Below are 26,321 nucleotides of genomic sequence, written 5' to 3'. Positions count from 1 at the left end.
TACAGGAAGTATTGCACTGCGTTTTTAAACTCCATACACTTTCATGAGAATCATTCAGATAATTACAGTCCCCTACTGAACTAAAGGTTAAAAAGGTAGTTGTTAACTTGAAAACAACCACTACATGACATCACAAGGTGGAACAGAGCATTCTGAGTTTTGGAGATGTAGACAGACTAATAAGAAAGAGTTACTCAAACATGTGTGAATGAAACAAAACAAAACAGCATTATAACATAAAGCTTAAAGTTCACAAAAGACATTTTGTGTAATATAGGACCTTTAGCTCATTGGCATATTAAGTTTAATTTTACCCAGAATCATTCAGAAATGTCACAAAAAATCCATAAGGGTCACATCTGACCTTTCCAAAAATACTACAAAATCATTGTGAATTCAAGTAATTATTAAAATTGTTAGAAATTCCTATATTTCAGAAAATAGAAATTTAAAACATATTTACTTTAGCCATATAACAAGCCTGCAAGTTCTTAGAAAAAGTTTATCGAATAACAAAATATAACTTTGGGAAGCTGGGCGACAGAATTACACGCCAAGGTCTTGCCGAGGGACAAGATGTGAGAGTGTCTATTCCCTGTGAGGTGTGTTCTTGAAACGGTGCACAGCGTTTCCCACGACACGCCGCGGCTGCCAGCCCCGCCCACGCCCCCCTCCTCCCTGTACCCGCACGACCAATCCCAACCCCCTCACCCCACCCGCTTTCATCCGGGCAAACAACAGCACCGCCGACACAGACTCCGCTGCCAAATGAAATATTCATGGTGGAGATGAAGCGCGCGCGGCTGAAAGACTGTGTGTACCTTTCTGTATGCCGTTTGCACCAGTGGGACCTTCGGAGCCCGTTAGGTGTTCGGGACTCGGAGCTTGCGTCAGTGGTGCGCTCCTGAGAAGGGAGAGGGAAGTTGTTAGGTTAAAATCACGCGTGGAGCATACAAGCCAATGAATTAAGATTTTAAAGGTTGAAAAGTTTATAAAAGTTTGTATGTAGACTTTATAATTATAATACAGTAAATACATCTTCTTATAAATTGATATAGATTCTAGGGCTAGGCTTTGTGATTTCAAAACAACAACTATTTATTTATCAATGCTATTATTTTGTATTATATGAGTTCACTTCTGATGAAATTACCTTTAAGATTTTTGAGTAACTGTACAAGCTTTAATAGAGTGGACGACTAGCACAAAAAAATGATAAGCTTCTCCATGTACCTGTCCTTTATAAGGTCTGGGACAACTACATTTGGGATCTCCGGGACGGGCCGGTGCCTCAGGCGATAGGAGCGAGTTAGGCGAGGACCTTGAGGCAACGAAATACCAGCTTCATAAATGGAGTTCTCCACCATTTCACAGGGAAAACCTTCCTCTGACAGCGTTTGGCCCACTTCAGAGGGACAGGCCATGGGGTCCGTATTGGGAAGGGGGGCGTTCTCCGATGTCACTTCCCAATCCGATGGTATTTCAGAGATGGAGAAGGAGTCGCTGCTACTGCTTGATGAAAAGGACAGACAGGGGGTGTAAGAGAGTCCGATATTTTTTGGATCTCTGGGAGCTGGCTGCGGAGGTTCGAGCGCTGTTTCATCTTCATCACTTACTCTTCCTAGTCCTGCACCGGGCGGCAAAGTTAGACTCCCTTTCAAATCCAACTCCTCTTTCTCACTCGTTTGGGAATGCTGACAAGAAGCGCCCCTCTTTTTATCCCTGAATATGTGTCTCGGGTTTGGTACTGGCTTCCTCTGCCGCTGTCCTTCCTCATTTTCCTCATCTTCGCTCAGCACGATTCCCAGAGCTTCCAAACTGCGGAGAATGCGTCGCCGGTGACCAGTGGGAAAGACCCCGAGCTCCAGAAGGCAGTCATCGGTGAGCTCTCTGCAGTCTTCCAGAGTTCGGTATCCGCCCTGGTCAAAGTAGATGTAATACTGAGAGAGATGCAGCTTCGTGAGCCATTCCTGAATCTCCTGGTCGGGTTTGGACATAATGCTAACGTTATGCTAACACCACCTCATTTTAGTAGAACGACTGGAATATCCCGGGAATTCTTATGGATGCTGGAAATGGCAACATGAACCGTCCCCTGCATTCAGCTTTGGAGGAACATTGCAGTAGAAGACCTGATGGAATCCAGTTGGTAAATTTAAGTAGACTGGTTGGATTACCTGTGAAGAAACAAAACAAAATTACAGATAGGAATGATCAAAATATTGATAATGTAAATTATATTTTGAAGATAAGCACAATTTTAATATTCGTTATGATAAAAAAGCTCCTTAAAAATGGAAAATAACTTAACTTATGCTGTAAACTTCAAAATAAGAATATTCAGTTCAATTTTAATTAGATAGTACATTTACAAAACAACTTCAGCTACCCACAGTGCTTCACATACATAACATACATAACATACATAACATACATAACATACATAACATACCATCTTAAACTGCATTAAAGGCTGAGAGGATCTGACAACAAAATAATAAAAGATAAAGTGGTATTTCTCAACTTTTTGGGTTAATTTTAAAATATTGAAATTGATGTTTTATACCAAATTAAAACTATAAGCTGCAAAGTGGATAATGAAATAAACAAAAATATGCAGTGTAAATTGTTGGCTAATTTTAATTTACTAATGATACTTGAACCTTAGCCAAAATATTTACAGGAAAGTTTTAGCACATTTCTAACGGGCAGGAAAAAGATCATCCGATTAATTAAGAAAACGTACATTCAATGACGCTAAATTTAGACATATTATGGTATTAAGAGGTCACACTTCAGTCAACACGTTAATTAGGTCACACACAGTCTAACAACACTGCAAGTTGATAACTCAAGTGTTATAGGAAAAACCAACTTGAGCAAATTTTTTTGCAACACTCTTTTGTATGTCATGACGATGCAGGAAACAACAGGCAATAAGTACGAGTAAATAACATGCCAGTGCTAGAACAAACACTTTTGTTTTCTCAATGCACATGTTTAAAGCCCCTATATCACACTAAATTGACTCTTGTGAGCTTTAAGCCATGTTATAATGTTGTTACCTCCTCAAAAACATACCTGAAGTTGTGTTTTTTCCTTCACACATGTTTGCGTAATCTCAAAATGCTCTGTTCCACCTTGTGATGTCATGCATTGGTAGGTTTCAAGTTAACTGATACGGTTTACCTTTCTTAGTTCAGAAGAGATTGGGTGCATGATTTTAGTGCTAAAATCATGCAAATGATTCTAGTGAAGATGTATGGAGCTTACAAACACAGTTCAGCTCTTCCTGTATTATCACACGACATCACAAAGTGGAGTGTTTTCAGTTTGAGAAAAGAAATCGGCTTAAACGTGGAGGGTTTTTTTGTGTTAAACACGTGTGAATGAAACAAAACACAACTCGAGGTATGTTTGTGATGAGGAAACAACATTATAACATAGATCAAAAAATAGTGCAATATGGGTCTTTTGAAGGAACACTATGCAGCTTTTCTAGTAGAGGGTCCACTACCTGCTTGTCTCCATGAAGATGTCATTGCTTTGCATCAAGAATTTTCTAAAGTATCATTCTCCATAGAGACAAGCAGGTGACACCATCAGGCAAAGTTATAGGTCAAATATGTGCAGAGGCAACCCCACTCCTAGTAACAATGCCTGTTAACAATGTATTTTTGAGGGATAAAAACATGTGTAATTGAATAAATGGAAATTCGATATGTTTAATGTGATATTGCGGGACATTCCAGAAAAAACAATAATATATCCACGGAGACAAACCGGTAGATGATGAACCACAAAAGTTGCAAAGTACACATTTTACATATTAAAATTACTTTTTCACACTTTTATTTTCTTAAATTAACAACCTACAAAAATATGCTCAATTTTTAACACATAATAGCTATCATACATCTTATCTGCATCTTGTCAGTTGGCCTCACACAGCTTCAAGTGCTACTTCTGCTTTAACTGAACAGTGCAGGCAGTTTATACCTTCCAAGGCTGTATTCTAATTGAACCATAAAAAGCCAGAACTGAAACTGACATTTACAAACCATAAACATATACTGGAGTTCTCTATTTTTATATAGTGGGGTGCCATCGTAAACCTTTTATATGCATTGAAAATACATGTTCAGGGTCTGTCTTTATTCAAAACTATGTGACTAAGTGGTTGCAAAACAAAGGGGATGTTATGTGAAATTGGCTTTTCTGAGCTTTTAACTATGTTATAATAGTGTTACCTCATCATTAGCTTACTCACAGTACATTTTGATTAAATTTTGCCCGTTCAAGTGTTTCAGCATTTGAGGTCTAAGTGCTTAGAAAATTCAGGTTTTCACCGTCCCCCTATGGCTACATACTCATTTGTGATTAGTTTAAAAAATTCAGAGTGAAGGTCATACAGGCAGACTGATATGACAAAAATGTGACAGTCATTTCCTAAAAATAAAAATAATATCTGCTACTCACTACAGTAAAATGCTACTGTCCTATCAGTTCTGCAGTTTTCAAGAGGAAGTCTATGGACCCGGTTCTGTTATGAAGCTGCTTTAGGGTCAGGGGTTATTAACCTTTTTCACCTTGCGTCCTGATGTTCTCTGTAAAAAGTGTTATTATATTCTGCAGTTTTTGTGGGCTTTAGGTGGGTGCTTGCAGCCCTACTTTGGGCCTCGGCCTTATGGTTAAGAAATACTGCTATAGATCAATATTGCAGTTTACAATGAACAAAATGTAAATTCATGATCTGCACATGTCATCTTTAATACTAAACACATGGCAAAAGCATAATGTGTCCTCTTTAAAATATTTCCCACTGTATAGATTGCTGCAGTAAAAATTCAATATTGTGTTCCCGGCCGGACTGTGCATGGCTGTGTTGACATGCAGAAAGACCTAGATTGGCTAACATCTAGCGCTGACACACATTGGTGCCTACTATCATTTGACCTGGCCCCTTCCACATTTCTGCCTTTCAGCACATAAAAACACATCCAAAGCACAGCACATGGCATTAGGTGTCTGATCCACTGCATCTGCCCTGTGGAAAATCCCATAGTGTGCATGGATCAATGGAGATGCACCGTGTACAGGCTAGGCTCATGAAGGAAATATGAGCGAATATTAGAAGTACAAGCATCTTTAGACATGAGAAAAGCTACAAATGCCTCTGACATTCCCACTTAATTAAACACATGTTAAAAATACACCATAAATAATAGGATGGGAGTTCACTTGTGTCCAGTATGCAGATAAATAGCTGTGTATGAGCAAGTACCAAGTGAGCATGGAGCGTTTGCCATTCAGTAACTCGGGTAGGTATGGTTTTACAGAACAAAAAGGTGAGTCATACTAGAAAGCACGCCCTTACACGCAAACACGCATGTGCTTCATACCATCTTGCAGCCAAGAACTGAACAAAGTCCATATTTTATTATAATTATTAGACCTACATGCTTCCTGGTTTAAAAAGTAGAACTGGGCTATACATTTGAAGAATGCATTGGACCTCTATGTTGAAATGTCACTGTTCTGTCAGCTGAAATAAAACTGAAAATAGACAATATTCACAGATTTTTTTGTGAACTTGGGGATTCAGTCAGGTTTTACGCATAGGCTACAACTTTTATTTTCTCCCAAACCATTTTCATAGCTCGATAAACGCTATTAAACACCCTAAAGGCCAAAATAAACCTCACTTAAGCTCGTTTATTTGAGTTTGACGCCCGCTGCAGCTACATAAACACAAACATGCGGTCACGAACGTGGCGCAACACGCGTGGTGCGTCAGGTAAGATGACCAAACCTTTACGTACCGGGTGAAAACGAGTAGAGTTCATGAGCGTTTGAACGTCACTTGAGTCACTGTCGCTGTCCCGTGCCCCTTCTCCTCTCTGTTGACTGTTTGACTTGTGGCTGCCTGGTTTGACACCGTTGTTTCCGCTCTCTATGTGTGAATGCAACGCCACGCCCATTTTGGCACAAGAGCTGCATGTGGCCCCTCACTGATGCCACAGAGATACCCAATGTCCGGATTGTGAAGAAAGCACGCCTACATAAATCTATCAGGACCACTCGAATAAATGAATGCTCTGTGTCTTTGAGAAACTACCACAAAATATGCGTTAGGCCAGTCTTATTTGAATTTATTTGTAAAGGGACCACACAAAATACATTTATAAGTTCCATCTTCAGTTATGTTCAGTGTGTGCTATAAGAATATGATAATGATAATGATATGAAATAGTATTGGCCTCAACAGCACAAAAAACAAATAAATAATAAATGGACAGTGGGTAAGACAGGTTGTGCTCAAGGATATGTAGTATCTATGTCTACCCAGTATTATAGGCTATAGGTTTCTGCTTTATACTGTAGAACATAACTTTTCTTTCTTTATGGATGTATTTATTTTACTTTTTACTGTTGGTCACATTTATTACAGTCACTGTGTTGCTTTTTCACACTATAGTGACTTATATAGTTCCTGTGTTTTGGTACAGAGTGTGCCCTTGCATTTAAAAAGCAGCAGAACACAGCAAAGTAGAGGCTCTTGGTGATGTTTGCTGCTGTCCTAGCATGTCCCAGCTTGAGTCTGTGGCCCCCAAGGCTACACATCCAGAGCAGGCAGGAATGTAACGCTCTGCCCGGCACACGTAAGCCAGTTAGCAGGAAACGTGATTATGCTTTCTACCATTATGTCAGTCTGACATTAGGTCTTTATTCTCATTTGACAGCAATGGGCCAATATGATTCAGGGGCTTGTTTTGTCACATGAGGAAAAAGCACAAACCACCTGAACGTTGGCTGATGTTTTTGTTTAATCATTTATTTTTTACATGGGCCTGTTGGCTATAAAGTGGAAAATATCTGTATTAGAGTCAAGTTATTACAGTTAAAAAAGTGGTGGAATATAATGAAGTAAAAGTAATAAGTAAACATTTTAGGAATCTGTACTTTACTTATGGAAATTTTACAGTGAGTATTTTTACTTGTATTTCATTACATTTGAGAGCAGGTATGTGTATTTTGTTCGTCACTACATTTTCTAGCTGGACTGAAAAGTGAAAGTATATATATATATTTTTTTTATTGTTTTAGACCTGCTGAGAAGGCAGAGAGGCCATTTTTGACATGTTCATAGTATGAGGTAACAAAAATATACCGCTTTAAAACAAAATTACTGATTCGATTGTTTCTAATGAACAAAATTCAACACAAACCTTTATAAAAATCACTACATTTGAAGCTTTATTAGACCTCAAAATGTGTGTGAAATACTTTTACTTTTTACTCTTTAAGTGCATTTTTAAACAGGTACTTTAATACTTTTACTTAATTAGATTTTGTTCATGTGATACTTTTGCTTGAGCATTTTTTGCTCCGGCATCTGTGCTTTCACTTTAGTACTTCTTCCACCACTGGTTAAAAAGTTCATTTTAGTGGTTGTAGAAAGTTAGAACCCTGTAGCAGTATTACGCAAGATGTTGGCACTCAGTTTGATTACAGGCTACTTGTCATTACAGTAAAACTACTCACAATACGCAGAAACAACCACACGAGGGCGACAGTGTGCAGCAGTACTGACTTTCTGTGGGTCAAAGTTTACCCAAATTCCTCAGTGACAAACGCACAGGTGCAGCTCATAAATGCTTTAGTTCCTTTACAGATTCTGTCCTTCTGCATTTGTGCAAGAACTAGCAATAAAAAAGTGTTAAAACAGGGCGCGCATTAGTGCAGGTATAAATAAAGATACATGAAAATTAGAAATTAACGCGGTTTTGACTTTGTGGTTAAATAAACAGTATGACAGTCATGCTCTACAAGCCTTAAGGACACCACCGCAGGCAATCGTGCACATCGTATTCTTATTTTAGCTGTGTGGTCACGCTCTGCTTGCCTTTTCTCGACCTACAATGTGACCTGTTTCCTTTTGTAGTGCCCATTAAAAAAAAATAAAAAATACGAAAATGCTGTTCCAAAATCAGTTATACACTTGATTTCAAAACGTGTATTTCATTTAAATAGCTAAAACCGTTTTATTTGATGTTCAATAACTTTTATTGTATAATTTTATTGTACCTATATGTGTCTGGTGGACTTCTGCGTTGAGTTTGGTGCAGTTTGTGACGTAATAACGAGCCACGAGACACAGCGGGAACTGTTGGAGGCACTTTCCGTTCAATCTGGTTAAAAAAAGTACAAAATGAGATTAACGTGTGCCGCTGTTTGTCGGTCCTGCCAATACTCTTCCCAATACTGGATTTACAAAGGGCAAAACAACATACCTGGTTCACAAACGTACAACACAGGTTTAGCAAGTGCGGCTTTTTGTCGGTCCAGCCAATACTGTAAGAGAAGATAATACACAGAGTTAGCATCTCCCCGCACTTGTTCACATGAATAAATAAAACCAACGGAGCAACATCACAGCTCAATATCAACTTAAATACAAGTAAAATATAATTACAGATGAAAATAAAAGCAAAAATAATAACAAAAGCACACTTTAATCATGGGATTACAATAGATGACTGACTTCTTCCTAATATTGTATTTAAAAAGGGAAGAGTCAGCGGTCAAACTCTATTTATACCAGGGGCAAGGCGAAGGTCACACGAAGAAGAAATAAAAAAAAAAAAAAAACGCAGAAGAAGAGGTTGGAGGACCAAACCTACACAGAAAATCAGACGCCAGGTATGAACTAAACTGTAATAAACAAAACCAGAAAAGAATATAGGGAATAGATTTTTGTGTGTGTAAAAAGGCAGAAAACAAAACAAATGCCGAGAACTGTAATTAACGTTGCAAAAAAAAAAAAAAAAAAGAAAAAAAAACTAATGAACGTAAGTCTGGTCGTTCATTTCAGGGGTGCAACACTTTCTTGGCTAAGTGCTAGCTTGGCATGTTTGACTTGCACTATAAGTTTAACAGTGTTTACGTAGCAGCGGCAGTAAAATGACTGACAGAAAATAGAATAGAAAGAGGGATGAGACGTCTGGAGAGGAGGACAAGCACTTTTGAGTCTTTTACTGTGATTCTTTGCGCTTTTGTGCGTCCTCGACACGCCTCCAGGGGTCGTCTTGGAAACCACGTCTTTTACTGCTGGCAAGCCGTATTGAAATGCCTTTTTTGGCTCCAGAGATGCGCACGAATATTCAATGCCAAGAACTGGACACAGAAAAAGGTTAACTCAACTTGCTGTGTATTCTGTGCAAGAAATGCCAACTTGCTTGATGGAGGAGGGACAACTGCGCCAAATTGTGGATGAAGATTTGCATAATGCGCTAATCAACGTGTTGACAGAGCGCGTGCGGGGGTTAGAACCTGTCAAAGTGTCCCAGGATCATCGAAAGGGAAGAGTGGGTGGATGCGTGGAAGCAGCAGGTAGAGGCGGGAGAGACGTGGATGAGAATCGAGCAGCAGAAGAGACCGTGGTGATGGAGCAAGACTTGAGCGAGAGAGGAAAAGACGACGAGGAGAAAGTTTGGAGGCGCAAAGTTTTGGAGAGCATGAAAAAGTTGACGGTCTACTACCTTGACAGAGTGACAGCGTGGAGGGAAGTTATCGAAATGTGTGGGTGTAGTACCATCGATTTGCCACGTGGGGGGAGTAAAGGACGACGTGCAAGTGAAGAAGGTACAGTGGTTGGGACATGAGCTGGAAGCAAATTGTTGAGTATTTTTTTACAGAATAATGTATCATTTCTACTAATATTGTACTCTAATTAGCAGCCCATCGTAAAATTACCACATCATCTATGTGTAGACTATTACTAAAACTACTACAGTGCACGAGACCTATCAAACTGTGATTTAACAGTTTGACAATTATTGGTGGAAGGTGCACTGTGTAACTTTTCTCGTGGGTGGTCTGCTACTTGGTTGTCTCCATTGAAATGTTATAGCTTTGCCTGTACTATTCCACATATTAAACATATATGTCATGCATGTATTCAATTCAGTAGTGGAAGAAGTCCTTAATTTTGTTACTTAAGTAAAAGCACAGATACAAAAAATTACTCAAGTAACCTGAAAAAAATCTACACAAGTAAAGTATTAAGTATCTGTTTAAAAATGTACTTTTAAAGTAAAAAGTAAAGGTATTTCACACAGAGTTTGATAAAGTTGTTAATTTGTTAAAGTGTTAAATCTAGTGATATTGATAAAAAAAATATATATACATATTTTGATAATTTTTCTTATAAATTTTGTGTATTTATTTTGTCTACTTGAAGCCAAAGCTTGATCTCAAAAACTTTAGTCAGGATGTAACAGGGCAAAAATAACTCCTCAAATCATATGAAAAGTGCTTTTTTATTTTTACGCCCAGTTAAAAAAAAATGTAGTGGAGTAGAAAGTACAGATGCTCTGCTCTCAAAAGGTAAAGTAAATGTAAAAAGTACCCACTGTTAAATTTGCTTAATTAAAGTACAGACACTGAAAAATTTTACTTAACTAAAGCACTTTACTACTTTACTTTGTCACCTTCCACCACTGATGCAATTGCAGGTGTATTAGTGCTAAAGAAGTACCTTGGAAAACACACACTATGACTGTGAGCAGGGTTCCCTCTCCACAGATTTGACCTGTAACCCTACCAAGCCACCGGCTAATGTCCATGTTGAACGATATGTTTAATTAACACCATACTGTAGAGAACATAACTGGCAATATAATAACATATTCATGGAGACAAGCAGGTACTGGACCCTCCATCAGACAAGTTCCACTGTGTACCTTTAAACACGAAATAAACACTAATAGTTTGTCATGTATGTGTATTAACAATTCTCTCTGCTTTAGATCCTAGAGATGCTTCCCTGTTTACCATCTTCCAGAGTGTCAGTGAGGACATTAACTTTATTATGGACAAACTGAGCACAATCCTAAAACGTTTGGATGAAGAAATGATGCTGCTGTGTTGCCAGCCCATAGACGCTGACCCGCCCCACCAGAATTCTATCAGCCAATCACAGACTCCATCACCACCGGCCGACCTGCACTTGACCGCTCATGACCCCTCCACATATGATGATGAAACTGAATCAGAGCAACCAGACTTCAACACAACAACAGACACCGATGAAATATTAGATCCAGGACAACAGGAGGTCAAAGGTCAACATGCTGCTAATGACTGTATGTCCCTAGAAGCAGACAGAGGAGCCAGTGACAAGGACAGTAACAAGAAAGATGGAGTGAACCTAAAATGGATAACTGTTAGGTAGGTTTATCTTTCATACATCTTTAGAGACTAATATGTAGGGTTGTCAAAAGTATCGAAAATCATATACTAATTAATATTTAAACTAATATCGAAACTAGAGTGGATACTCACTTGACCACTACTAAAAAAGTCACATTCACAGGACAGAATAAGATATAACATCGCATGGTAATATAAAAATACTACTATTGTTTAATGTTGAAAATCACATTCTGTTGTCTGTTTTTTATTATGATTGTGGTATCGGAATTGGCATTGTGTATCGGTTCTATTCCTTAGTATCGAAATCAAGTTAGAAAGTTAGTAGTTAGTCTGTTGTTAGCTATCTGACTCTAATTAATTATTCTGAAATATGAACAGAAGTGACAAAGACTGTCATATATTTGCAGGTTTCACAAGAGTCTGGCTCTATATATGTATTTGTCAGTAATTCTACCTCAGGCCCATAGATCTGTGGTTGGCTCTTGTTATCCAGATCTAGAAAATAAAAAATAGATTTAAAGAGCAATTATAATATATTTGACAGTTTATAGCACAGTTTATTTCATTGCAAATCATATATTTGAACTAACAGACTAATCAACAAATTTATGCAAAAGCTAGGCAAATAGTTAAGTAGTAGTTGCAGTAGTAGTAGTAGTAGCCAAACTCTATTGCAATGCATGTTATTGTGTATTTCTTCTTTAGTCTGACAGGGCATCTGGACAGTGATCATTCATTCATACCAGATGCATGCTTCATCAGAGCCCCAGCTGGAGTGTCCCAGGCCCTACACTGTGACGTAGTGGACGCCCTCAGCTGCTTCATGGTGACCGGGTCAGAGGAGCTGGTCAGCAGAGTAATCCAGCTCAGGATCCAAGATGGCGCCCACGTGTCTTTCCCTATCGCAGTAGTCATTCCCTTTTACACCCGCTACCGTGGCAACTACAGAGACGTCGCCGTTAAGGTGATGGATATGGAGAGGAGAGCTAGCTACGTGTGTCCGGTAATGACTGAGTGCAACTATGGTGGGCAAAGGGTAAGTACATTCAGGTACTGATTTTATTATTATTATTATTATTATTATTATTATTATTATTATTATTATTATTATTATTATTATTATTATTATTATGTATTGTTTTACACCAAATGCACTTAAATCTAGACTTCCTTAATTTGTAAAAAAATCGTTCAGGGCCTTATTTATTTATAACTCCATCCTCAGACCTAAATCAAAACAAGGTTAACAATAGTGCTAGCCATTATGCTAATAGGTGCGAGAGGATGCAGGGGTCTGAACCATTATGCAAAATATGACTCAGGCACAGTTCACACTTAGTTAGGCTCATCACAATAACAAATTTTGAAGTGCGATATATTGCTTAGGTAAATATATATACAATAAACTATAATATTGAAATTAGAGCAGATTTAAACCACCAAAACTAAATGTACAATATTGTTAAAAAATCATGAGCTGCAATGAATAAACAGCAGAATGAAACACTTTAGTACTTAGTTTGGGTCTGTAATGAGTCATAGGAGTTATTAATTCAATATTTTATGGCTTAAATCTTATCGTATAGGCAAAAATTAACCAAAAATGTCCCTGTAGTGCAAAGAAAAGTTATTCACGATAAATATTGACTACAAAAAATATTGTTCTACTTACCATGTATTGAACGACAAGTCGATATAGTAATTATCCAGACAGACTCACATTTAGTTTAGTTCAATAAACCTAGCTAACAAACAGAAAGTGTAAACAAATAGGTGTGTTAACTTGAGTGTAGTTAGCTCCTTCCTTCACACAGCTATAAGGCAGTGTAGACCAGTTGGAGGAGCAGCGAAACGTCTTTACTCTAAAACTTTTGGACAGTTGACATAATTAAACTTTTCTTTTGCTACGGATCAGACCTGTACAACTGAGGGATTACAGATTGACAACACCTAACACCGTTGACATTCCTGTAGGAACTGCAACACAGCTCAAAATGTATACCTCTTTGCAAGCCCTATATTTAGATGGCCGCATACAGTAGCACAAACTGTCAAATATTGCAGCGACACAAAAACTTTACGAAGAAAGTTTGTTTTCGCTTGACAGAAATGTACGATTATGCATGCGCTTTTTCCAGTGTAATCAATATTTATGTTTTTATGATTCCAGGGCTCCTTTGCAGAGGTGAAGGTGTACTCTCTTGGCCTGTTTGCTGTAGTTTCTTGTTTGAAAAGAGAAAACTACACTGTCCCCAGAAAGGGTTTTTCTCTGAAATTATCAATGGACTCAAGAATCTGTCTTAATTATCTCCCAGGATCCTTCACTGCTCCTGTCATGGCACAAGCAATGGTAATGCATCTTATTGTAATGTGATCTTTTGAAGTAATGTTGATAAGTTTTGGTGTGTCAGTATAAGGGTAGCAGTTGCAGCAGTGTTAGTATACATTTTTTTCTCTCTCTCTTTTTCATATTTGATCCCAGTAGGAGCAGTAATGTCATGATAGTTGATAGATGTTTTTTTTTTTTTTTTGTTTAATTGAAAATTCCACACAATTCTTTAATAGCATAGTGTTACTTGCTAGTCTCCAGTGTTTAATTAGGATCAGTGGTGGAAGAAGTACTGTTACTGTTACTGTTACTGTTAAGTACAATTATAGCGGAGCAAAAAAAAGTAAAAGTATCACATGAAAACAGTCTATGTAAATGAAGCCTTAAAGTACCCTTTTAAAAATGTTCTTAGAGAGTAAAAAGTAAGTACTAAGTATTTTTCACAGATTTTGAGGTCTTATGAGGCTTCAAATGTAGTTATTTTGAAGATTTGTGTTTGTATATGTTGCAAAAAGACAACCGAAGATATGGTTGGTATGTGGATATAATTCTAATTAAAATTCACAGACTCTCATTTTCACAGATGTTCAGTTGACTAAAAAGAAAACAATGGTCCACTGTGTTCTCCCACTTGGCAGTTGGCATAGTTTAATTAAAGGTCCCATATTATGGCATTTTCTGGTCCGTGTTATAATATTTTTGATGAGGTAAAAACATTATAACTGACTTAAAGCTAACAAGAGTCAATTTTGTATTATATAGGACCTTTAATAAATCCTGATTTGTAATAGGTATATTGTTTTTCTTAGCTCCAGCCCTTAGAAGCGGTCCTTCTTTCAGCTGTAAAATCCAGGAGTGAAGAATATCGTGCAGTAGTCTCTACCAGTCCCATTCTGTACTTGACACATCCGTTATGCCAGCCCTTAAGGAGAGCCCTCACCATCACTCTCCCGTGTGCACCGAAGCCCAAACAGAAGACCAGAGCATTAGAAGAGATGGTGCAGTGCTATAGTCAACACATGACCACTGCCTCAAAATGGGATTCTGCAAGCAGTATAAGGTCAGCCATTAGTGATCTGCAAATAATGTATATGTTTCACTTTGTAAATTTGGATTTGGAGTGTTCATGAGCTGCTCCCTCTGCTGGTGATGAGTTGTTGGCATTTGTTTTTTAGCTGTATTTTAAAGGGCCCATATTTAAACAATTTTTTGATCTATGTTATAATGTTGTTTCCTCATCACAATCATACCTGGAGTTGCATTTTGTTACATTCACACAAACCCTGCATATTTAGGCTGAGTTCTTTTCTCAAGGTGGAACAGAGCATTTTGAGCTTTGGAGATGTAGAGAGACCAATGATAAAGAGTTACTCAAACTTGTGCAAATGAAACAAAACACAACTCCACGTATGTTTTTGAGGAGGTAACAACATTATGACATGGCCTAAAGCTCATGAGAGTTTTGTGTAATATAGGATCTTTAAATGTTACATGAGCCATTTAATGAAGTACCTGCACACTAGTCACTACCTGCTGTCACTTTGCCTCTGCCCAGGGACTACAGATGAAAATTAGCTTGTAGCTAAACCTGGTCTGTGCAATACATTTATTATGTAGTGTCCCTGTCAAGTAAATAAATAAATAAATGTTTGCCCAACTCTGATATAAAGAAAATAGTCATAAGCAGTGTTATTTATTAGTAATATATAGTGGCAATGCACTGTATTGTAACTTTTTGGAGCAGTTTTAATTTCCTTCAGTATACCATAATCCGTCAATATACAGTTCAGTATACTAATTATACAGTGTTGCAAGTATTAAAAGACTTCCCATCCTCACAGTATCTGAGACAGTTTCATTTCACTCGCTGTGGTTACATGCACACAAACATCTGATTACTGTCTGATTATATCGATTAAATGATCCGCAAACCATAAACTCTGATGTGTGAGTGACGATGATAAGAAATAAATCAGTTGATTTAGCTGTTTACATGTGATAATGGTTAATAGTAACTCGATAAATCTGCTAATAAGCTGATTTTGCATGCACATGTAACCGCAGCCAGGAATAACAGAAGCAAAAATGTAGGCTAATTACGTATAAAAGTATATAGTTCCCTAAAACAGTTTTAGGATAAATATAGTAGGCCTAAACAATTTGGTAGCAATATGTAATTAAATTTTGCAAGCACAGTAATTGTGATTAGATTTACGATTTATGTTTTAGTAGTAGGAATCACCTGTCGGAACATGTTTGTACAGATTGAAACCACAGAATCAGCAGTTGTTTTGCAGATTTAGACAAGATAGCCTTTGTGATTCACCAATTGTGTTCATTCACTATTTCAGTGTCTCAAATGTCACAATATGTTGTTGCTTAGTTTCTCTTCTCCTTTTAAAGAAGCATGCAATCCTTACTTGTAATACCTTTAGATGACCATTAGGGGGCAATGACAACCCACAAATAAATTACAACTCAGCGGCTTGTCACTGAAAGAAAACAAAATGTATCATATAATGTACTGTTATTCTGTATTCTTTTTCAGGATGCTCCCTGATTGTGCAAAGTCAACTAAAGAGATTCACAATGAGTTCCTAGTTCTTCTTGGGTACAGAGATCAACAGTGGAGCTCATTGGAGAAAATTGCCGTCAGGAACCAGCAAAAAGGCCTGGTGTCATTTGAACTGACAGAGAACTTTGACAGGTTAGAATCCAAACTATGCCAGATTGGTCGTAAATTGCCACCCAGTCTAGGAAAATTACATTTCTGTTGCCTCTATTGAATTTTAAAGTTATAAAAATCTGGTCTAGGCCCGGGGGGGAGAGAGTACAGTAATATTGTAGTATTGTTGAGGATATTTTTCTTCTTGAGTTGCGGGTGAAGAGGGAACCTGGCAGTATATTGCACAACCAAAAAGTCATAGACAGATTTTTATACAGTTTAATATATAAATGAATTTGTAGTTAAGGAAAAGCCAACTTTATTAAAGACGGGGTATTATGCAAAAAAAAAAAAAATCTATCTTCTTACTACGTTCTAATTTTGTTCTCTCATCAAAAACATGCATGATTCAGTAATTTAGCTATCTCTTGGGCATTATTCAAACTGTCCTTATGGTTAGCTATAAGATTCTGTGCAATGCTCCACCCACAAGCCTACGACATCCATGCTCCCACACGACAATTCTCCATAAATATACAAAAGCATGATACAACACTGTACACAACAACTTCTCAAACCTGATGTGCAGTAGTTTCATTAGCAGGATGAGCACTGAGTGTGTTGTGATAGCGCTCTAAAGGAGGAGCGATGTAGCGCAGAGAGCAAAGGGACGGGAGACTCAGAGAGAGAAACTTGATAAAACATGTTAATACATTGTTTATATAGCCTTTTCAAAAACAATAAAAGATAACTAAATATGATCTTAATATGTTATGTGTTAGCAGTTAATACCCCATAAAAGTAAAATATCCCCTCTTTACCTAGTACATTTACATTATTAGGGAATGACATTGCAAGTTTAGCTAACCGTAAAGCTTATTTTGCTGTAGCTTTGAGCTTATATAAATAATGAGACAAATAGAGATATAAGGCAGGTACACCCAAACAAAAACTACAAAAATGGCAGAGAGTACAACCGTTAATCTTGAAGGATTTCTTGATGTACTCATAGTAGGAATTGTAGATAACTGCCTTGTGTAATTTTGTCTGTCGAATTTTCCCACAAACAGAAAAATCTAAAAAAAATATAGCAATATGATAGTTTAAAAAGCTTCATTTACAGTAAACGATACAAAAAAAAACATATTTTTTCTTACCAAATTTCCTTGTCTGCGTGCCTCACTGCAAAACTCCAATAGCCATTTTTGCCAATTTGAGGGAATGAAACATTTGACTTTCCCTCTATCGCCTCCTATTGACACAGTGAAAACTGTCTGGCGGCTCACACGGTAAAGGAAGATATAATAAATCCTAAATAGAGCCACAGAACAGTAAGTAAGAGTAAATTAGCTGCACAGTTTAAGCCATTACAGATAATAGATTGTTTAAAGGGCTCATATTATGCATTTTTTATCTGTTATAATGTTGTTTCCTCAACACAGACATACATGGAGTTGTGTTTTGTTTCATTCATACGTTTAACGCACAAACCCTACATATTTAGCAGAGTTCTTTTCTCAAACGGAAAACACTCTGTTCCACCTTGTGATGTTGTGCGGTAATACAGGAAGTGCTCCACTGTGTTTTTAAACACCGTACACCTTCACTAGAATCATTTGGATAATTTCAGCCAATCTCTACTGAAAAAAAGGTAAAAGATAACTATTAACCTGAAAATTAAAGCTACAAGTCATCACATGGTGGAATAGAGCATTTTGAGCTTTAGAGATTTAGACTGGCTAATAATAAAGGATTACTCAAACATGTGTGAATAAAGCAAAACACAGGTCCAGGTATGTTTTTGAGGAGGTAACAGCATTATAACATGGCTTAAAGCTCACGCATGTCCATTTTGTTTAATATGGGACCTTTAAACTACGTACCTTTTCACTGGAACACAGTTAGCTGGAGTTGTTTCATTCTGAACAGCATCAGGTAAAGATAACAATGTCAATATAACACAAGGTGGTTCCTGGAGTTTCCTTTGTATATTGAGTAAACTGCAAAGGCTAAAGCAAATAAGTTAAAATTGGAAGCACTGTACCAAATATATTAATAATTTTAAGCAGAAATCAATACCTTTTGGTGAAGTAGAGCCGTTTCTGCGTAGCAATTGCCTTAATAAAAAGGACAGTTGGGAATTAAACATAAAGGTATGATAGTATGAAAAACTGACTCTTGTGAGCTTTAAGCTATATTATATGTTATATATGTTACCTCCTCAAAAACATACCTGGACCTGTGTTTTGTTTCATTCACACATGTTTGAATAACCCAGTATTATTAGTCTGTCTGCTTCACAAGCTCACAATGCTCTGTTCCACCTTGTGATGTCATGTAGTGGTAGTTTTCACGTTAACAACTATCTTTTACCTTTTGTTCAGCAGAGATTGGAAATTCCAGAGCTAAGATTATCCAAATGATTCTAGTGAAAGTGTATGGAATTTAAAAAACCCAGCACTTCCTGTATTACCACATGACATCACAAGGTGGAACGGAGTGTTTTCAGTTTGAGAGAAGAACCCAGCCTAAATATGCAGGGTTTTGTGAATGAAACAAAACACAACTCCAGGTATGTTTTGAGATGAGGAAACAACATTATAACATAGATCAGAAAATAGTGTAATTATAGGCATTTTAAAGCATAGTAATAAATAGCCTTCTTACGCCATTTGGGGCTTGTCTGCTGCCTTTCGGTCTAAACAGTGAGTTGTACAGTGCCGTGAGGTTAGCTGGGTGCCGGGCTCTCTGTAACGCCATGTCCAAACACTGACCACTTGCAGTCACAGTCATCAGGAGACCCCCGATCACATAAAGCAGCAAGAATACATTGTCCCTGCTTTACAGTATAGAGCTATAAAAGTGCTGTGTATTAATAGTATACTAGAGAAATCCTTTGAAACTTACTTCTGGACAGCTACTTCCAACGGCAGTTTCAGCATATGGGGTCTTAAATTGTGAGCAGCTCAGAAATTAATCTTGAATGAAAAAGAATAAATGCCCAAAATATTAACAAATACATTTCATTTTTTTTCATTTATCCTGTTAAAATACAGAACGACACAAACAAAATAAATAATGACTTAGGTCCATTTAAAACATTAAAAATAGGAGCAGGTGTGATTATAAATGTTTATCACCACATTATTAAAGTGCATTACTGGCACCAATGTATACAGTTTTGTATGTCCTTGAAATGTATTCTATTTTTGTGACGCAAAATAACCGAAAGCTTTTTCCACCATTTCAGTTCTAATGTGGCCAGTTTTTAGACAATCATGATGTCTTGTATTAAACGTTTCTGTATCAAGTTCATAAATTGGTCTTTGAACTATTTTTAAAGAACCTAAATATTATTCTAACTTCATAACTATAATGGTTTTGCAACTGCACTTGGATCACGTTTTTGTGCTTCTTACTTCAAATATTCAAAACTACATACTTTATATCATTAAATATAATACTTAATTAAATATAGATATACCCAACTTTTTTACCAGACCCTAACTGATTCGTTTTACAATAGTGCTTCTTACTAACACTTGCAAATTCCTAGACACTTATTATTAAACAGAGAAAGACAACATTTACTTACCAATCTGACTCTCCCATGTATCCTTTGTTATTTGTGGTGGCGTTAAGTACAAAACAGCATATTCCCATGACTCCAAAGTAGAGCACCAGAATCCAGCTTTACTTTACTTAAGGCTTTAGGGAAAAGGCACTATGGATTTAGGACACAAATGCCATGAATTACAGGGTGGAACACTTCTTAAGTCAGAATTAACATAATCGCAAAGTGCAAATTTAATCTCCTGAACAGTATTGCCCAATAGGCTCTATGCACAGCAGTATGCTAGCTAGCTCACAGTGTCTCAAAGCTAACAGTCATCTTTATTAAAATTGGAAAACATAAAATAAACAAACTATTCCAAAAAAAATAATTCATTAAAATAAAGACAAATGGATGGAAAATAAAGACTACCCAATTATTTTTATATGTAAAATACAGTTCACTTCAGTTTGTGGTGGTATTTTAATATTTATTATGCTTCAAGATTACCATTAGCATTAGCATTGAGACACAAACATCCCTCTTTCTAAACACAGAAGTTCTCCAGTGAAATATTCATTTTATTTGTGTAGTTTTTAACATGTTGTCAGTGACATCCACCAGCATCTCTCTATCCACTGCCTGATGATTAAATATTCATTCATTTTAGCATGACTTTAGCAAAAAATGTTGTACCAGATCTTTTCTATAAGTGACTAGACCCAAGAACTCGTTTATTGTTCCATGTATACTAGAAAAAAACATTTTAATCTCAACTGTTCCATTTCTTGCAGGCTCCTCGTAGTTCGTCTCCTCTCAACACTAAGTCCTTGCCACCTTGTCTCATTGGTTCAGGATCTAGAGGAGGCTGTGTATTGCCACACGGTTGTCATAGTAATTCTAAAGCAAAACGAAGACCCCCACGCCATGATGGTTGCCGTGGTGCTGAGTAAAGATCTGACCTGGGAACTGTCCAAGCTGAAGGCCCAGGGATTCAGCAGCACCACTGGCTGCTCATTGGAGATTACAATGTATGAGGGAGACCGACTGCTGCTGCACTTCAGTGGGAACATCAGCTCGGAGGGTAAAAAGCAGGAAATATATTTTTACATTTCTATAAAAGTTAATATATATTTTTTTTAATTATTATATTACACCCACAAATATAAATAACCAAGGAAGAGCCAAAAATCTATTTAAATTCATGTATGCCTATCCTAGTACATAAACCTGTAAGCTTGCTGTTTTGCCATGGTAATTGATAGTTTAAGTTTAAAGCATTATTATGCAAAATTGACTTTTCAGAGCTTTTAACAATGTTATGGCTTCCCCTTCTCATTCACCCTCTTGAAGTTGTATTTGGAGTGATTCATGCTTGTTTGAGCAATCTCTGTCACTTATTTTCAAGATGGCGTATTGCTGATCAACTCCCAACACAACTCTCTTAATTAGTGATGCATGTAGCCTCTAGCAATTTGACAGTGTCATGTAGTTATTTTGGTACAAATGAACAAAAAAATCTGCTACTTTTTAGCGTGATGTGCAACTATCCATCGGAGGTGCTGAGAATTGTATGGATCTTTGTTGAGATGACGTTTACAGCAACGTCAGCTCCCATTGGGCACTGCTGTTTTATAATGCAGAAGTTGGCGGACTTGCTTCTTTTATTAAATTGTTTTAGATGAATATTGCGTTCCATATTCGCAAATGATAACATCATGGTCATGCACAATACACTTTAGTATCTTTGGTCATGGTTACGGAGATGGAGATTTCATACCACCCCATTCCCATATTGTATGCATTTTGCTGTATGTGTTTGATGCACCAGTGATAAAACATTTTAGATCTACAATGTTCCAGTTAGCAGCCCTGATCAGAAACTGTCTGTCCTCCCTCCTACTCAGCAGCCTGTGCAATAAACAGAAGACATCAGAGGCTTGTGGAGGCACAGGCCACAAAAGAGTGCTGTATTGATCATATTTGCTTTGACCTTCTTCCTCAAAACATATAGAATTTTCCTTTGGGGGAACTGTCTGATAGAAGACCTGTTTTTACACACAAAATGAATAAAAAACATTAAAGCCATTGTCCATACAAAAGTGACAATGATTCCTTTCGATTAAAGCAACACTTCAAATTGTTGATTTTTGTGTATTGGTTTTGCACATGAAAAACAATAACCTCTTCCTACAGTCTCTAGACATACCAGGGGTTGCCTAAAAGGAGTTAATATTTTTATTTGAATTCATTACTGTCCTACACAGTCAAGATTCTATAAAAAGTCATGATTCTATTAAAGCAGAACCGATCGGTACACCATCAGGCCAAGTTAGAGATCTGTGGTAACATTCTCACACTAAGAATGTATGTCTTTCATTGTTTTCATTTTAACACTTGTAATTGAATAAATGTGAGATAAATCACTTTGATGCCAGACTGTGGAACATTCCAGGCAAGACAGTAACATTTCTATCGAGAAAAGCTGGTGGCAAAAAGCCCACCAGAAAACCTACGTAATATGCTTTTAAAATATTGACTCCTTCATGTTATAGGGGCTCTTAACTCCCATAATGAGCACAAGCCTGAGTGGATTGCCTTTCACAGCCAGAGGACCAATCACCTCCACGTACGCCTCTGTGTAGTGGACCCGTTTGGAAACCACAGTTCTAGCCACTACAAGGGCACGGCTATGTTCCATAAGGTGAGCAGAGGTCAGCTGGACTGGTCATGTGACGGGTCATGTGGCTGTCCAGGGTCTGTAAACATGAAGCTGCTGGGAGATCCCATCTGTAAGCTGCCTCTCACACTCCCCAAGGTACCACAGAGTTCACCTTTTCTTCAATAACTGGTCAAATTCAACTCAGATTAACAAGATTTTTTCATTTTATTTCAGAAAGCAAAGAATATTAGTCAGCCAAGTATAATTCAGGTGAAGATTTGTGAAGATACAAGTAAGTTTTATACCCAGAGAATCCACAACTTTTTCTGCACTTTATTTACACAGATATTGAGACATTTTAGTGAACTATGCACTGGGCATTCTGGGCTAACTCCTACTAGGTGAATGAATCATAAACCACTAGGTTTGTCGAAAGTATTGAAAATCAGATGGTAACTGATACTACAACTAGTATCGAAATTAGATACTCATTTGAACAAGTATCAATACTAAAAAAAAGTCACATTCACAGGAAAGAAATAAACCTTGCCTGAATAGCTTTAGAATGATGCTGTATCAGAACAAGTATAAGACACATAGTATACACCATGGACCGCTATTGAACCTACCTGGATGACTGAGGGATTACACAGATATAAGACCACATGGTAATATAATTCAACATTAAAAATCACATTCTATTGTCTAAATAAAGACTGTTTTTATTATCACCGTGCTATCAGAATTAGTACTGAGTATCGAGTCTATTCCTTAGTATTGAAATTAAATTTTAGTATCATGACAACAACACCTACCTAATACCTAATCACAGTATGATGTCAGAGGGGGAATAAATAACACAATCTTGAAAATGAGTAAAAAGCACTATAATGAATTTGGGCAACAAACTAATTTAACTGTAGTTGGCAACATTGCGATTACGAGAAGAATTCATTTGCAAAACAGATAAGTGTCATTTTAAAACAAAAGTTTGTATTTTACTCTTTCTATAGCAGTTTATTGCCCAATCTACTGTATTATAATAAATGTATATAACCATTCTTTCTTGATAACGTCCTTTGAATTTTATTTTCACTGATATTACATGTCCATTGCTTTTACTTTTGAGAGAAGGATGAAATAGTTCGAGCCAGATGTCCTTTTATCCCGAGTACAAGTATCTACCTTGTCTGAATCGATATGGTTCCCTGTGATGTATTTCATAGTCACCCGGCCCTATTTCACAAAGCTGGCAGTAGTTCAGTTGGGTAGTATATTTGCTCTAAAAAACTGGAAATTGGCCATACAATTCACCCTCATTTTCAATCTATAGTCTGCATGCACCGATCAGTGAATGGTTATGAGTTAATTAATTAAGAAGGTAGGTATCAATGCTATCGAAAGTCAAATTCACAGGACATAAATCTTTCTTGAGTAGCTCATGAGCTGCATCAGAACAAGTATAAGACCCCAGAGACTAATGTATGCCCATGGACCACTATGGAACATACCTGGATGACAGAGGGATTACACAGATATTTAACACCACATGGTCATTTAAAAGAAAGTTCTATCATTGTGTATGCTATTATTAAGTTGAAAATCTAAATAAAGACTGCTTTATCATCATCGTGGTATGGGAATCGGTATTGAGTATCGAGTCTATTCCTTAGTATCGAAATTAAGTTTGAAATTTTAGTATCATGACAACATTACTTTGGCTATCTCCTACTCCATCTTTTCCAGCTCACTCCCTGTCCGACTCCCTTCTGCTCTGGATCTCGGAGCAGCTTTCGGCGGAGGAGTTGTCCCGGCTGGTTGTGTCCCTGCGTCTGCGTCGGAGCTCGGCCCAGCTCGTGAAGCTCCGAGCGGGTAACAGTCTGTCCGGACAGGCCCTCCACCTCCTGCTCATGTGGAGAAGAGCTCTGCCCGCCTCTCCGCACCAGTCCAACGTCAATCATTTGGCCCACTGCTTAGCCAAGAGCGGCAGACCGGATCTGGCCAGGGAACTTCTGCTCAGACAGACTGCGAACTCCAGCCAGGCCTCAGGGGAAGCTTAGAACACAGAAGAGAGATGGGATGAATAGTGAGAATAATTAGGTAAAGTAATGGCAATGTTATTACAGAGCCACAAGGGGTCAGTAGTGGACTGTGGGAGTATACACAGTCAATTGTCAGTAGTGTGGGATAAATAATCCAAGTAGTTTTTAAGTCTCAATGACCTGATCTTATTCAAACTTTATATATTAACAGTATAATAATGCATTTTCTCTCAGGTCGCTGTTGAGTAAGCTTTATTTATTTGGGACTTTCTAGTAACCTAATACTGTCCAATTTGATATTATCAGATAGAATACTGAACATCATAACTAATATATAATATAGACTTTGAAGTAGTTTGTACAGAATATTTGAGAGTACAACGGGACAACATGTAATGCAATAATACTATAAAAAGGTTATGTTATTAGTTATGTTCATGTCTCAGTTATATATTCTTGTAAACTGTAAAAAAGCATAGGTAAGTGAAGAAGCAGTTTAAATGCACTCAACACAAATAGTTCAATATTTTGTGATAGCTCTGGATTTGTTTATGCCTGACTTGTCCATTGTGACAGTTGTCAGTTATACCTTTTTCTAGAAATAGCAATGGGAGTTCCAATTTTAGCCAGTAGAGGTCACTCTACTTTTACCAACCCTGAGATATTCTTTTATTGTTTGTACATAACCTTCTATTCAACTGTCTGTTACTGCACAATATGGCATAATTTGATGATCCATTTTAGCAGAAGAGGGAAGTAACTAATACACACAGGCATGGTTTGAAAAGGGGATCGAGGAAGCAAAGATTATACTTTTCCAGTCCCCTTCCACTGATCACAGAACATCATTTTAAAGTAGTTCTAACTTAAGGTTGATATATTTTTCGTTACCTCTAAGTTTGTAGTTATGGTGACCATCTTAATCATGAAATGGATTATGGGTAGTGTATCTCTGTGCAGGCAATTTACCGCCACAGGGATCAGAGGACTTCTAAACACCAACAAACAAAAAGATATGGCTACTAGCTGCAGAATTCCTGTTATTCTCATGAACTTTTCAGGTACTTTTAAACTTGACCTCTGGCCAGCGCCAGCTTGAATTTACATTTTAGCTTGAAGCAGCTGTAAATGCCAAGATAAATGATTAATTTGAAGTGAATCATAGCTCTGCGGGTCTCACATGGTCCTCGGTTTCTGAGATTTTCAAAGTGGAAAACTACAAAACAAAAGGTTAGCCTATAATTTTAGTTTTGACATTAAAGCCACATCAATACAAGTTTGTTGAGGTGAAGGACTGGTACAATTTGCGTATGGAGTTTTGTAGCAGTTTTTTACTTCACAAGAGCACAATCAAGGATGGAAGAAGTACTCAATTTTGCTACTTAAGTAAAAGTATTAAAGTACCTGTTTAAAAATGTACTTAAAGAGTAAAAAGTTCAAGTATTTTTTGCATATTTTGAGATCTTAAAAGGCTTCAAATGTAGTGATTTTGACAAAGATTTGTGCTGAATTTTGTTCAGTAGAAACAAACTGAATCAATCTCTTGTTTTTTTAAGCTGTTTTTATTTGTGTACTTTCTTTGCTCAAACTATGAATGTGTTGAAAATAAACCTTCAGCCTTTTTAGCAGGTAATGAAAAATACTTTTACTTTTCAGTCCTGTTCAAAAATGCAGTGGAATAGAAAGGACAGATACCTGCCCTCAAATGTTCTGAAGTAAAAGCAAAAAGTATCCACATTAAAATCTACATAAGTAAAATACAGATAACTAAAATTTGTAATTAAGTATAGTATTTTACCACTTTTACTTCCTTACATTCCACCCCTAGAATTAGAATTGTAATGTTGTTACAG

The 26,321-nt window shown here is 37.2% G+C and overlaps 2 protein-coding genes across 2 annotated transcripts in view; one reads left to right on the top strand and one right to left on the bottom strand.

Annotated features, from left to right (window-relative positions):
* The window catches only part of arap2 (ArfGAP with RhoGAP domain, ankyrin repeat and PH domain 2), a 155,294-nt gene extending 149,346 nt beyond the window's left edge, over positions 1–5,948 (bottom strand). The window contains exons 1-3 of the mRNA XM_033983754.2: positions 5,823–5,948; positions 1,234–2,177; positions 822–904 (exon numbers count right to left, since the gene is read on the bottom strand). Coding sequence (XP_033839645.1) covers positions 822–904; positions 1,234–1,997 — 847 coding nt within the window. The 5' untranslated portion in view covers positions 1,998–2,177; positions 5,823–5,948. The remainder of the gene's footprint in view (positions 1–821; positions 905–1,233; positions 2,178–5,822) is intronic.
* Positions 5,949–11,149: 5,201 nt separating this feature from the next.
* Positions 11,150–24,486, top strand: dthd1 (death domain containing 1). Its single transcript, XM_055229244.1, has 9 exons — positions 11,150–11,232; positions 11,923–12,253; positions 13,388–13,567; positions 14,356–14,606; positions 16,095–16,253; positions 20,559–20,848; positions 22,320–22,582; positions 22,661–22,718; positions 24,173–24,486. Exons 1-9 carry the CDS (start codon positions 11,150–11,152, stop codon positions 24,484–24,486), a joined length of 1,929 nt encoding a protein of 642 aa, XP_055085219.1.
* The last annotated feature ends 1,835 nt before the right edge of the window (positions 24,487–26,321 follow it).

This window comes from Periophthalmus magnuspinnatus, chromosome 18 (genome assembly GCF_009829125.3).
Source record: "Periophthalmus magnuspinnatus isolate fPerMag1 chromosome 18, fPerMag1.2.pri, whole genome shotgun sequence".
Taxonomy (NCBI): domain Eukaryota; kingdom Metazoa; phylum Chordata; class Actinopteri; order Gobiiformes; family Gobiidae; genus Periophthalmus; species Periophthalmus magnuspinnatus.
This window is presented reverse-complemented; position numbering and strand designations above follow the sequence as displayed.

Excerpts from the sequence above, each read along its gene's own strand:
- dthd1 (XM_055229244.1), top strand. The coding sequence starts at position 11,150 with ATGTCCCTAGAAGCAGACAGAGGAGCCAGTGACAAGGACAGTAACAAG. Across the intron at positions 14,607-16,094 it reads GATTCTGCAAGCAGTATAAG|GATGCTCCCTGATTGTGCAA; the intron begins GTCAGCCATTAG and ends ATTCTTTTTCAG. Across the intron at positions 22,583-22,660 it reads TGCCTCTCACACTCCCCAAG|AAAGCAAAGAATATTAGTCA; the intron begins GTACCACAGAGT and ends ATTTTATTTCAG.